Here is a 12,759-nt window from a genome sequence, read left to right on the forward strand (position 1 = left end):
TAAGTTAAGTGTTAATGGATTTAATTGAACTTGGTAATTTTTAAGGATGAAATAAGCCTAAAAGAATGGTTGACATCGTTAAAGTCAGCTCATAAAACGTCTCAAGAATTGTTGGGTTCGATGGCGAAGAAAGCAGGTAAAATATACGGTACGGAAACGAATAACCGAAACGCGATACTTGCCAACCGTAACACAAATGGTAATTAGACGCAGATAAAAAGTAAATTAATGAAAAATAAAGGTAAAACGGACTCTGCCCTGTACAAAAAAAAATAATAATAACAAAAAGTGTTAATTAAAAATCTAAGCTCTCGAACAATACCAAAAAGTGAAAAAATTTTACGTATAAGTTCTAATATTATTACATTTTATTCCGTGCTCTCAAAACGTTATAAAAAATATTGATAATTAATTAAAAAAGCATAAAATGAATAACAATAAGGGAGTATTACACGCACATAAATAAGGTATGTTCAATTAAGAAAAACCTTCTACAGTAATTTGAGTTTAAATCGGCTAAAATCAACCCTGTAGAGTTTTTATTTTTTGAACATGACTGAACTGAACGATAAAGAATTTAAAATAGTCGTGAAGGTGTAGAAGATGGTGAAACAATAAAAAAAGCCCTTTAAAATAGGTCTTTAAGAGATTAAATTGATACGGAAAGGGTTTAAAATAATGGAATAGCTCGGGCATTCTTTCGTCGAACTTAAAAAAACGTTTTTTTTTAGTTTTAAATCGGTTTCTAATTTTTATTAAAAAGTTATCTAGGTGAAAAAACAATATGATGTGTACAGTATTAGTAGTATTTTTTGCAAGATGGTCAAATTATTTAGAATTATGTTGCTTTTAAATGCGCTCTACTCTAAAATATTTTTTAGTTTGTGTTAAAGCTCTCTAAATAAAATCTGAAATGATTTCATTTAACTTTTTTTGCAAAAGCAACCTCAAAAAAATATTAAGAAATAACAGCATTTTTGTTTAAATAATAATAAATTGAAACAACAAAATTCCTCAGTAAAGTTCTTCCAATCTTTTTATCAGGGATTATGATTTATGATTGAATGAAATTCTTCCGATAAAACCAAAAAATCATTATTAGTAACTTTGTGAAACGGCGTAAAGGATGAGATCTATTCCTAATCAAAAATAAGAATTTAAATTATTAATCCAGTTGTAATAAACTTTACGAAAACGTTTCTTTACCATCTTCTTGTCAATATCAATCAACATATTAGTAGATTTTTGAAATTATTTGGGAGTTATCTAAAAATGATTCAAATTTAGGTTATGTTTGGATACTTGTCAAAATTTATTTTTTAGAAAAACTTTTAACGAAACATTTTTGGTGTATTTAGTGTGATTTTAGCAAAGATTGTTTAAGTTTTAATTCGAAAAAAATGATTAATTCTTTATTTTCATGTTATTTTACCTTATTTTTATCTTTAACAACTTCATGTCAATGTGGTGATGTCACACAACACAAGATGAGTGTGTTATAAAAGTTTTAACACAATTAAATGATGATTTAATAATAAATTAATTAAATATAAAACTTATTACATAAAATGTTATTAAAAATTTTTTAATAATAATCGTGTATAACTTATTTTTTTGAAAAGAGATGGCGCTCGTTTATGTTTTTAAATTTTTCGCGATTATAAACGATTAAGTTATTTTTAAAGAAAAAAACATTTATTTTTATAATATTCCGCGCTATTCATTTAAGTATTTTCTTTTTGTTTAAATAAAAAAGATAATTATTTTATGATTATAATGTTGTTTCGTTACGTCACCGCATTTAGTGTAAGTTGGTTAAGATAAATCTTCGTAAAGTCGTTTTAACGTCGTTTTGAGTAGATAAAGTAAAAAATAATCGTGCTCTTGATTAAAACACGAGAAATGTGGTGAGTTTTTCACATTTTCTTTATTTTGGACTAAACCCTATTTTAAAAAATTAAATCATTATTTTATCTTATTTTTATCTTCAACGATTTCTTGTTGAATTTGGCGAGGTAACGAAACACAAAATAAGCGTGTTATGAAATGTTTAACACAATTAAATAACGATATAATAATTAATTAATTAAATCTAAAAATTAAACATAAAATCTTTTGACATTTACGTTGTGATTTATCAATAAGAGATGGCGCTCATTTTGTTTATTAAATTTTTCGTGATTATTGACGATAAAATTATCTTTAAAGATTAATATTTTTATAGTATTCCGAGGTTTTCATTTTCGCATTTTCTTTTTGTTTAAACAAAAAGAAGATACAGATTATTTTACGATCGTAATTTTTGGTTTCGTTACGCCGCCGCATTTGGTGTGAAGTTGGTGGTTTAAGATGTCACTTCGTTATTGTTGTGATGCCGTTTTAAGTATAAAAAGGGAAAAATAATCTTTTCCTTGATGAAAGCACGGGAAATATGGTGAGTTTCTCACATTTTCTTTATTTTGATCACTTTTACAGTTTACTTAATCAAGCAAAATTTAAGTTCTCAATTTTAAAAAGTTTGACCTGTCAAAATGTACAGTGGAGGACGAAAATCTATGTACAGTATTGAATTATGAGGTTTTGTACAACGTAATAAGATCGCCAAATATATAACAAAGAAATTAAGTAAACAACTATACTATACATACCTTATATAAGATGGTGTAAAAGATTTTTATGTTTATTATAACTGGATTAATCCTCAATGAAATTAAAAAACATCCCATAACCTCCCTTCCCTTTTTAATTTACAAAAAAGCAATAACAAAGATGTATTGTGTGATAATTTTTAATACGACGATGGATCCAAGAAGTTATAGGACTTTTTTTATAATTTATTATTAACAATTGAATTATTAATTCTAATTTACGTCATAGGGTGCCATTTATATAATTTATTTCGAAGCACGATTCGATCCATTTAAGGCTTTGTATAAATAGAATTGTATTTTATTTCTTTTTTAAACAATATTATGTAGAGTATTATTATGTAAGGTGTTATTATTATTATTATCATTATTAAATGTGGCTATTTTGATGTTTTTTTATTTAAATAATGCTCTCTAAATAATAGTCACATTTAAGAACAAAAAAAAAATCGTATTTAATTGCCCCCACGAAACAAAGATATATTACACACACTAAAAGAATCATGAACCACTAAAAGAAAAAATAATTCCCCGATTTTAGGGATTTTTTTGTAGATGTTACTCCGCTATATTACTCTATTAAAAAAAATATATATTTAGTCATTGTAATATAATTATTTTTGTAAATATTTTTATTGCCACCCCGCTCCCTTTGAGTCATCACCACATCAATGGTAATAATTTAAAAAGAAACGTATAATCGTAAATGGAACCTTCGTTTAGCATTCAGTACTATTACTACTACTACAAAAAAAAAGTTGTCTTCGTCGTAAAAAAATAAGAAAAGAGAAACTCGGAAATGATCGAAAAAAAGAAATAGATATTAATAAAAATAAATACCTAAAACAAGATTAAAAGTAAACAAACAGCTTTGCAATTTGGTTGTTGTTTATGTGGCGCGTTTTATGTAATAACAAAGAAAGGAGCAACAAAAATCTCGGTGGCTCATTTAGCTGTGTATAAAAACTCTATATTAAGCGTTTTTAATTTTGTTTCCGATTATTTATTTGATTACAAACCCACGGATTAAGGTACACGAAAAAAATGCGGTGTCTCTTATACTGTTTTAGTGATAAGTACAAGGAAAACGAAAGAACCCTATTGAGGCGTACACACGCCTCGTTACAATGTAAAAGAATTTTCTTCCTGAATTTACTGAAGTAAATGTTTCGCAGAAAATAAAAATATATGTTTGATTTCTTCTATTGGGTGTTTTATTTTAAAAATGTTTCAAATCAATAATTCCTTGAAGCTCGCACAGACTACATCACACCTACTTGCTTAACCACGAAATATAACTATAAATATAACATCAAAGCTCATCAAATCCATCTCCCATTGAGCTTTTTGCGATAAATGGGATGAGACTGTAGTAAAAGAAAGAAAACTCTGCTCTACCCTGACCAGAAGAGGTCAACTCACTTGGGAAAATCAAAAAGTGACTTGAAGCTCCTCACCCACTTCCTGGCCTTTTAATAATTAATTTTTTATTTTAGTTTCAGATTTGCCTTGTTTTAAGAGATAGTGAAACGTCTCCAAAAGAAGTTACACCGACTGATTTAGATTTGGTATATTTGGACATGCAACTTAAAATACCTACAGTTATTCGAGAAGGTAATTTTAATTTAACAGATATATCCTAGCTCTCTAAACAACACACAAATGATCAAAATGACCTGGAAAACACTTTTGGTACATAAAAGGAGGAAGAAGAGAGTCAAATTCTAAATTTTCTCCCATCATATTTACTTTTCGAGATAAAAATTAATTTTAATACTGAAAATGGGAAATTTTTCAATTCTACAATTTCGGGTTTGCGCAATTTTTTGAGTCAAAGATGGGTTATAAACCTTGTTAAGTTAATTTTGAATGTTTTTTATATAAAACATTTTCTCCCATCATATTTACTTTTTGAGATAAAAATTAATTTAATATTGAATATGAGAAATCTTTCAATTCTACAATTTCGGGTTTGCGCAATTTTTTGAGTCAAAGATGGGTTATAAAATTTAATGATAAATTATGTTAGGGGTTAATTTTGAATGTTTTTTGTATGAAACATTTTCTCCCATCACATTTATTTTTTGAGATATACATTTATTTTAATACTGAAAATGAATAATCTTGCAATTCTAAAATTTCAAGTTTGGTTATTTGTATATATCAAAGATGGGTTATAATCGGTTATGACAAATTATATTTGAGTTCATTTAGAACGTTTTTTATATGAAACATTTTCTTCCATCATGTTTAGTTTTTGAGATAAAAAGCTACTAAGTATATGGCCGAAAATGAGAAATCTTTTAATATTATTATATCGGGTTTGCGCAGTTGTGTGGATCAAAGATGGGTTATAAACCTTGATGATAAATTATATTTATGTTAATTTTGAATGTTTTTTGTATGAAACATTTTCTCCCATCACATTTATTTTTTGCGATAAAAATTAATTTTAATACTGAAAATGAGTAATCTTTCAATTCTACAATTTCGAATTAGCGCAGTATTTATAATTTTTTCAATGAATCTGTTTTTTCGGGAATATATATTTTTAATTATTAATAATTTGAGTTAGGAAGAAATAAAAATCGATTTTTTGAGTAACAATTTTATTAATATAAATTAGGATTCGTATAGATTTCTATTTTACCGGCATATTTTACAGTTTTCTGTAATCTAAGTCTATGGAAATTTTGATATTATCCAACTTCTCGATATCATACTGGTTTAAAGATTCTAAAGACAAAAGTTAAATACAAAATCCTCGTGACCAAACCACCAAATTCACTTTTATTTTCATTTATTTCAGTTTTGTCCACCTCTTTTTCTGTTATTTGAATTTTATCTTCCAACATTTTATTTTTACCTTTATTTAGTTCATTGGCACTTTGATTCGAGAACGAATTCACTTCCGAGGTCTCCCTATTTTTGATCCACTTTTCTTTCTAGTTCTAGGGTCTAGTGTAGGTTCTAGTTTTACACTAGCACTATCATTAGAACCAAGAATTAGAAAGAATTTTATTATTTTTAGGTTATCCAACTTGAATCGGTTACCATAGTGATTAAGATCCAAATATTGCAGATGCTTGTTAAAATTGAAATTGAATTTAAGTGTTTTTAAGGAAAAAGTCTTATTTAATTGGTTTAAAAGGTTGTATTTAACTCAAAATTGGTTTATCTAGGGAATTAATTATAAACAAGGTAAGTGGATTAAATCAAAAAAATTATTTCTCTTAATTAGAATCGATATAAATTAATTACAATTAACGAATTTGTTATGAATACGAGATAATCGTAAAGAATTCGGATTGTTTTAAAATTAATAAAAATTAGGTTAGAATTGATAGAAAAATCGGAATAAAATTTTATTACTTTAAGGTTATCCAACTTGACTCTTTTTTCTTGAATTTTTATTTTCGGTAATATATATGTTTAGTTAATAATAATTTGAGTTAGGTAGGAAGAAATGAAAATCGGTTTTTTGAGTAACAATTTTATTATTAATATAAATTAGCATTCGTACAGATTTCTATTTTACCAACATGTTTTACAGTTTCCTGTAATCTGTCAATTTTGACATTATCCAACTTCTCGGTAACATACTGACTTAGAATCTAAAAGACAAAAAATTAAATACAAAAGAGATTTTATTAAATCTTATTTCAAAAAACACACAGATTAAAAAAAAAATTATAACGAAATCTTCGAATGAATTAAAGAACTAACACAAAAAAAAATTGATACTATTCAAAATTTAAAATTAAACACCTTTTTAATCCTCGAGACCAAACCACCAGATTCACTTTTATTTTCATTTAATTCAGTTTTATCCACCTCTTTTTCTTTTATTTGAACTTTATTTTCACCTTTATTTAGTTCATTGGCACTTTGATTCGAGAACAAACTCACTTCCGAGGTGTCCCTACCGCATTCGGCGGACTCAATTTGGTAAGAACATGCGCCCCCCTATTTTTGACTGACTTTTTCTTTCGGTTTCTTTTCAACATTACGTTTTGGTTTTGATTTTGGTTTATGATCTTCAAGAGTAGATTTACGAATGACATTTAAGTGACCTTCCTCAATCATCTTTCCTTCCCAAGCTTCCATTTCAGTTTCATAACGTTTTTTATCATCTTCATACATTTGGGTGTATTTTAATTTTTCAGATTCGCTCATATTCATCCATTTTCCTTTACATTCGGATAATAATGTTCTTAATGGTTGCTTATCGATGGAGGATTTTTCTGTTACATACCACATGTAGGGTCCTTTAGGACGTTTTGGTTTATTCGAATCCTTGTAAAATTGATGCAACTTTTTCGTTTCTTTAATGTGTTTCTTTTCTTTAGCATAATCACTTAAAATTTGTTTTTGTTGATCTGTAAGACTCGCTAAATAATCTAAATGTTCTTTTGTGTATTTAACCATTTCTTTTTTGTACTTCTCCTCATATGCTTTTTTAACATCTTCATTAACAGTTTTCCATTTTTCTGCTAAAATTTTGGTTATTTCACCTAATTTAACAGATGGATTGCTTTTTACAACTTCCGCTCTGTGCTCCTGGCAAAAACGGATGAATGTTGTTTGGGGCTTTTTTGGTTTCTCAGGTAAAGTATTGAGCTTGGATTTAGTTTCCGTTGAAATTCCTAAAGTGGGTTGCACGCTGAGGGAAATCCTGCAATAAATTAAGAAAGTGAGGTTAAGTTTACTTAATTCATTTTAACGATTAATTAATACCTGTTGGTTAAAATCGATCTAAAATTGTTGAAAAAGCTGTACGCTTTCGTTTGTACAGCCATTTTAACGCTTAACTAGAGGAAATAACCGAAAAGAAGAATAAGCGTCCTTTATATTTAGATAGGAAAAAGATAGGTTATGTTTAGAAAATTGTGTCAAACTTAATTTGTAATTTATTTCAATTTTTCTTATTTAATTATAAATAAACTATTTTTAGTTAATTTTAATTGAATTATTTCTAATATTATTTTAATTTAGAAATAAATTAATAAATTGTTTAAAAAATTTCATTTTTCTTAAGATGGCACTATTTTTTGACAGCTGTCACGATTTGAAAAGTGGATTAAAGCTTGTGTTAATGAGAAATTGTAGACAATACATGTATAAATATATGATTTAGTACATAAACTTAATATACATAATTACACATACAACACTGTTAAATACATCCGAAAAAGCCCACAATGAATGCAAGTGGGTAAGTTATTAATTTTTATTTTTATACGAAGAAGGGTTTTCTTATAGAAGGGTTTTCGACTCTTAAGAGTATCACGAGAAAAGCGAAAGGAGTTTTGGAGTAATGTTTATCAATAGAACGACATAGTTTTAAATTTCCCGCTTGACTTTCGAGCCAAAATGGCGGTAAACCGTGGTACTTTGATAATCTAGGGACTTCGTCATGCGACATCTTTTATTCATTAGTTGAACTACTGGTGATTAGTTAAGTTGCGAACCATTATTAAAACGAATACTTAAGCTGTTTTTTTTTTGAAAATTAATTTTTTAAAGTATTGGTTATACATTATTAATAAAAAAAAAAAACAACTAAATAATATTTCTATTATAAACTATATTGATTTATACACATTACATTTTGAAAAAAATTTAAAAATTGTTTATTAGGAAAATTTAACTAATAACATGAACCTAGAACTAGAAATATTCGGGTTTAGGACTTTCCTAAGTTCTTGTCTAAGACGCCCGGCTAAACTTACAACTTTTTAGTTCTAGGTCTAGTGTTAGTTCTAGTTTGAATTGTTATTTAACCCTAAATTCTTGTACATTTTTTTTTTTTTTTTGATTTAATCCACTGACCTTGTTTATAATTTCATCCATTTACCCATTTTGAATTACATACAATCTTTAAATCCAATTAATTATGTGTTTTTCATTAAAAAAACTTAAATTCAACGTCAATTTTGACAAGCAACTGCAATATTTGAATCTTAATCACCATGGTAACCGAGTCAAGCTGGATAACCTAAAAATAATAAAATTTTTGCCCGTTAATATTTCGCTTTATATTTTAATATTTTTTTAATTCCGAATTAAAAAATAGATTATTACCCTATTAGCTATTTTAATTGTTTCAAAATTTACAGTTTTTGTATAATGAATTGATTGAGTGCCAATAGATGGCGCTAAAATCGCTTAATCAGCAGTTTTTTAACAGTTACCTATCTATATCTGTCATTGTCAAAATCGGTCAAGTCGAAACATTGTTACTTTTAATGAATTAAACAACAAATTAATTTAAAATAAACTATAGATAGAAATAAAATGACGTCTGAAGCAAGAAGAGAGCGAAGAATGAGGAGAGTCATTGAACATGGTGGTACAAGAATAGAAAAAATTCATAATTTGTTTAACGAAACACGTATGGTACTTTTAAATAATAATTCGGTTTATATTTAGGCGTTTTTTGCAGCTAAAGACTTAAAAACTGAATCTGCCTGTGAAGCAGTTTCGCATACAAGTACATTCGTTGATCAAAACAACCAAGAACCACCTCTAAACGAATTAAGTGCAAGTTTAACCTCAATTTTCCAAAATGGTAATTTTTCAGGCGTTTCATCCCCTAGTGTAAGATCGACCGAGACCGAATCGCACAAAAAAAACCTACGAATAATCGTTGTGATGGCTTTGGCTACTTTTACAACAATTTTGCAATTAATCATTTTAAAATTATCCGATTCCTACGATTTACCTTATTCCAATCACATTTTTACCCCATTCCTTTTGTACGAATTCATTAATTTGTTTATGTTAAAAACAAATCCGCCCATAAATAATATAAGTTTCATCATATCGATGTTCGCAAGGATTTCACCCCGCGTTTCGGGGAGAATTATGAATATAATGAGCACGATAACTACGTTTATACAAGATTTAATGATATATTTTTTCGTGTACGTTTTTATTAATTTATTTATTGATATTGTGTGTTAAGGTGATTTTTTTTATTATTATAATGGTGTAATAATAAAATATTTAAAAATTAAATTTTTTTTGAGGTTATGATAGTGTTGTGAAGTTAGCCGCATAATTAAAATTACAAATATAAATTAATAATAAATTTTTTTTTGTTTAGTTATATAACTTAAATAATAATAAATAACGAATTTATTATTAAAACAGAATCGATTAACCGTTTCGATAATAAAATCGAATTAAATCAAAAATTTTTTGGTTATTAGTCCTTGACATTGACATATCGACATAACCTCAATTTTGTATTGAATTTGATAAATTTAATAAAAAATATTAGTTGTTATCGGAGATATCAAATTTCAACTAGAAGCGTTTATGCTTATCTTATAAATAGTTTGTTGATTTCTATTTCAGCTTTATCTTTAAAGTTGAAGGGATTGATGGATAAGCAGTTTGCGAAAGGTGCAACATCCGCAAATAGATGGACTGAAAGGCTTTGATACAATCTCAATTCTATAATATAAAAGCTAAAACGATGGGGAAGGTATGCAAATTTTTAATTTTAATAATTAACTCCAATTTGAGAGCTTTTTCGTTTTTTTCTTTTAGAGAGATAAATTGGGTTCTTTCATCCATATAAATCCAAAGAAACGTGGGATAACTTTTGAGGTTGTGATGTTTATTCTTGCTGCGATTTCTTTTTTAAGTTAGTAATTACATTTGTTCATTAATTTTTATATTAATTAATTCATTTTTAGTTGGTTGTCATTTCCTTAAAAGTGATACTTTATTCGAATACATATGTAAGTTGTAAATGTGTTAATTCTGAATGTGTTAAATATCTTTTTTTTAGGTGTATCTCTTTCCTTTAACTTTTTACTATTTACTTCAGTTATTTTTGCTGAAAAAATAAGCTTATTTATAGAAGAGATGAAACATTTAGATTCACGCTACAAGAATAATTGGTTATTACTGATTAAATTCATCTTTCCCATTTATTCTGATATGATTATCATAACAATAATGTTAGTTACCATCATAATTTTAAGCACAACTCCTTATGGTTCAAATATTATAAAAATCATGGAGAATTTTGGATTTTCCAGTAATCTTTTTGCGTTATTTTCAAGTTTAATTCTACAAAAAATTGTGCCACTTGTAATATAATAATTAATAATTTAATTAATGTTATAAATTTTTAATTAATACATGTTTAGGGTTCCGCCTCGATTCATCGCGCAAAAATGATGGAAAAATTGGGGGGGTTAGATAGCGGTGTATTTATGGCTTACTCATATTATCATGGTTTCTTAAAAATCGTTCTTCCAAATACGGGCACGCAACAAAAAGGATTTAAAGAGTTTCAAGCTGATTTTGAAAGCAAACACGGAATACAATTTGCTTATAATAAATTGATCATTCTAGTCCCAATGTCTTTGTTCTGCCCACCTAATTTAGTGGACCACTCGAAATATATTAGCCTCGCGCAAGTACATACATACATAATTAAATAATTATTATTTTTTAATTAATTATGTATAAATAGTCTTTAGGTACGATCGAAGTATCTCGAGGCGGAGTTCATAACCGAGTTTATAAAAACACGGTTTATAAACTAGAAAAAGATGGGAATCGTTATTACGTTTGTGCTGAATACGCAACACCTTTAAGGACGATGTACGATATCGTCCACACCAACAATCCCCATGCAGGTTAGTAATTTTTATTTAACACGGAATAAATCGTAAAGATTATTTCTTTTAAGTTTTATACGAAACTTTTCAAAACGAATTTATAATCAACTTTTATCAAACGTTAAAAGATATCTTGGAGAATTCGGAGGAAACTCGCGATCTCTGCGATTTGGTTTTATTTAATGGTAATTAAGAAGAACGTGAGTTTGAATCGAACCAACTAATTTAATTTGTTTTAGATCAAAAAGATAAAAAGATGGTTGATATTGGAAATGTGATTATAAACCATATCAAAAAAAATAATTAATATATTTTTTATACAACGATTATTAATCACCTATGCGAGGTTAGCCCCCAATTAGATAGGATTTTTCATGTGTAATATTGGTTATAAGTCATTCAACTGCTTAATTTTTGACCAAGAAATGACGTAAGTAAGTTTATGGGTTTAGTCATATATATACTATCTCCTATATCGCTGACTCCCTATCTAAACAATGAGTGGCGAGCGTTTCCATCAAAAGCAGACGGAATGATATATGTTTTGTCTTTGTCGCGCCCCCATGTCGCGAAGGCGCTTGCGCGAATCGTAAATTTTAAAGAGTTTGAAGTGCTTCGCGCGTATTTTATGCAGCTTTGAAATGCAATTATTGTAGATAATTGACTTTAATTATAAATTATCATAGATGCATCAAATAAATTAGAATATATGTACTTTTGTGTGAAATTGACGTTGAATATTGCTTTAAATATCAACTTTATGTAGGTTGTTCATTAAACATTATATTCTTTAAAATTAAATTAATACATATATACATAGTAATTATTAAAAATGTGTACCAAAATATAGTTATTAATTTTTAACATAATTTGTGAGTTCACGCCCTTTAATGAAATTGTTACATTAATTAAAGATATAAAATATGTACTTAGGGTACTTACTATTTAATGTACATAATATTCTATCATAAAATTTTCATCATATCGATGTAATTATTAATTAAATTTTTAAGAAAAATGTTTCAAGAAAAGGAGGGCTTTGAATTCTTTTTTATTACACTGAGATCGTTCCTTCTACCTGCTCAACCAATTTTTAGGCCCCAAAAGTATCTTTTAACAAATTTTCTTCACTTTCTTAACAAATAATAATTACATTTTAAATTGCTTAGTCCTAAAATATGTTAATAATTATGTTATTATCAGAGCCGCGACGTTTCGGGCTGTTGATGTCACCATCTGTATAGAGTGGCGAACGGGTTATAGCGTAGTAGTAACATGCTTCTATCGAGCACATCGATGTACCACAACGTAACGATACTGGTTGAATGCTGGCCATGTAAAATTTGTGTGGGTTCTCTGCGGTGCAGCGTTCAATACGTGTTTGGCCGATTGTCCGACTAAAACTCAACCAGTGGCGTGGTATACTATATGTGGCGTGATGTGGTCCATGTGGCCCGATTCTCTACAGC

At 27.7% G+C, this 12,759-nt stretch overlaps 3 protein-coding genes and 1 long non-coding RNA gene across 4 annotated transcripts in view; 2 read left to right on the top strand and 2 right to left on the bottom strand.

Moving 5' to 3' along the window:
• LOC111417188 (G protein-coupled receptor kinase 1) overlaps positions 1–3,851 on the top strand; it is a 38,470-nt gene extending 34,619 nt beyond the window's left edge. Inside the window, exon 14 of the mRNA XM_023049399.2 lies at positions 46–3,851. Coding sequence (XP_022905167.1) covers positions 46–207 — 162 coding nt within the window. The 3' untranslated portion in view covers positions 208–3,851. The remainder of the gene's footprint in view (positions 1–45) is intronic.
• A 2,426-nt stretch (positions 3,852–6,277) lies between these two features.
• Positions 6,278–7,519, bottom strand: LOC111417153 (transcription factor A, mitochondrial-like). The gene is made up of 2 exons (XM_023049354.2): positions 7,386–7,519; positions 6,278–7,323 (listed from the first exon to the last, which is right to left on the bottom strand). Exons 1-2 carry the CDS (start codon positions 7,445–7,447, stop codon positions 6,615–6,617), a joined length of 771 nt encoding a protein of 256 aa, XP_022905122.1. The 5' UTR covers positions 7,448–7,519; the 3' UTR covers positions 6,278–6,614.
• Positions 7,520–8,215: 696 nt separating this feature from the next.
• LOC139429746 (uncharacterized) overlaps positions 8,216–12,759 on the bottom strand; it is a 36,829-nt gene continuing 32,285 nt past the window's right edge. Inside the window, exon 4 of the long non-coding RNA XR_011640321.1 lies at positions 8,216–8,646. This is a non-coding gene — a long non-coding RNA (uncharacterized lncRNA). The remainder of the gene's footprint in view (positions 8,647–12,759) is intronic.
• LOC111417152 (transmembrane protein sting) lies at positions 9,876–11,616 on the top strand. Its single transcript, XM_023049353.2, has 8 exons — positions 9,876–10,140; positions 10,206–10,302; positions 10,355–10,399; positions 10,450–10,754; positions 10,814–11,086; positions 11,143–11,308; positions 11,362–11,475; positions 11,530–11,616. Exons 1-8 carry the CDS (start codon positions 10,132–10,134, stop codon positions 11,595–11,597), a joined length of 1,077 nt encoding a protein of 358 aa, XP_022905121.1. The 5' UTR covers positions 9,876–10,131; the 3' UTR covers positions 11,598–11,616.

Source organism: Onthophagus taurus, chromosome 5, assembly GCF_036711975.1.
Source record: "Onthophagus taurus isolate NC chromosome 5, IU_Otau_3.0, whole genome shotgun sequence".
Lineage (NCBI taxonomy): Eukaryota > Metazoa > Arthropoda > Insecta > Coleoptera > Scarabaeidae > Onthophagus > Onthophagus taurus.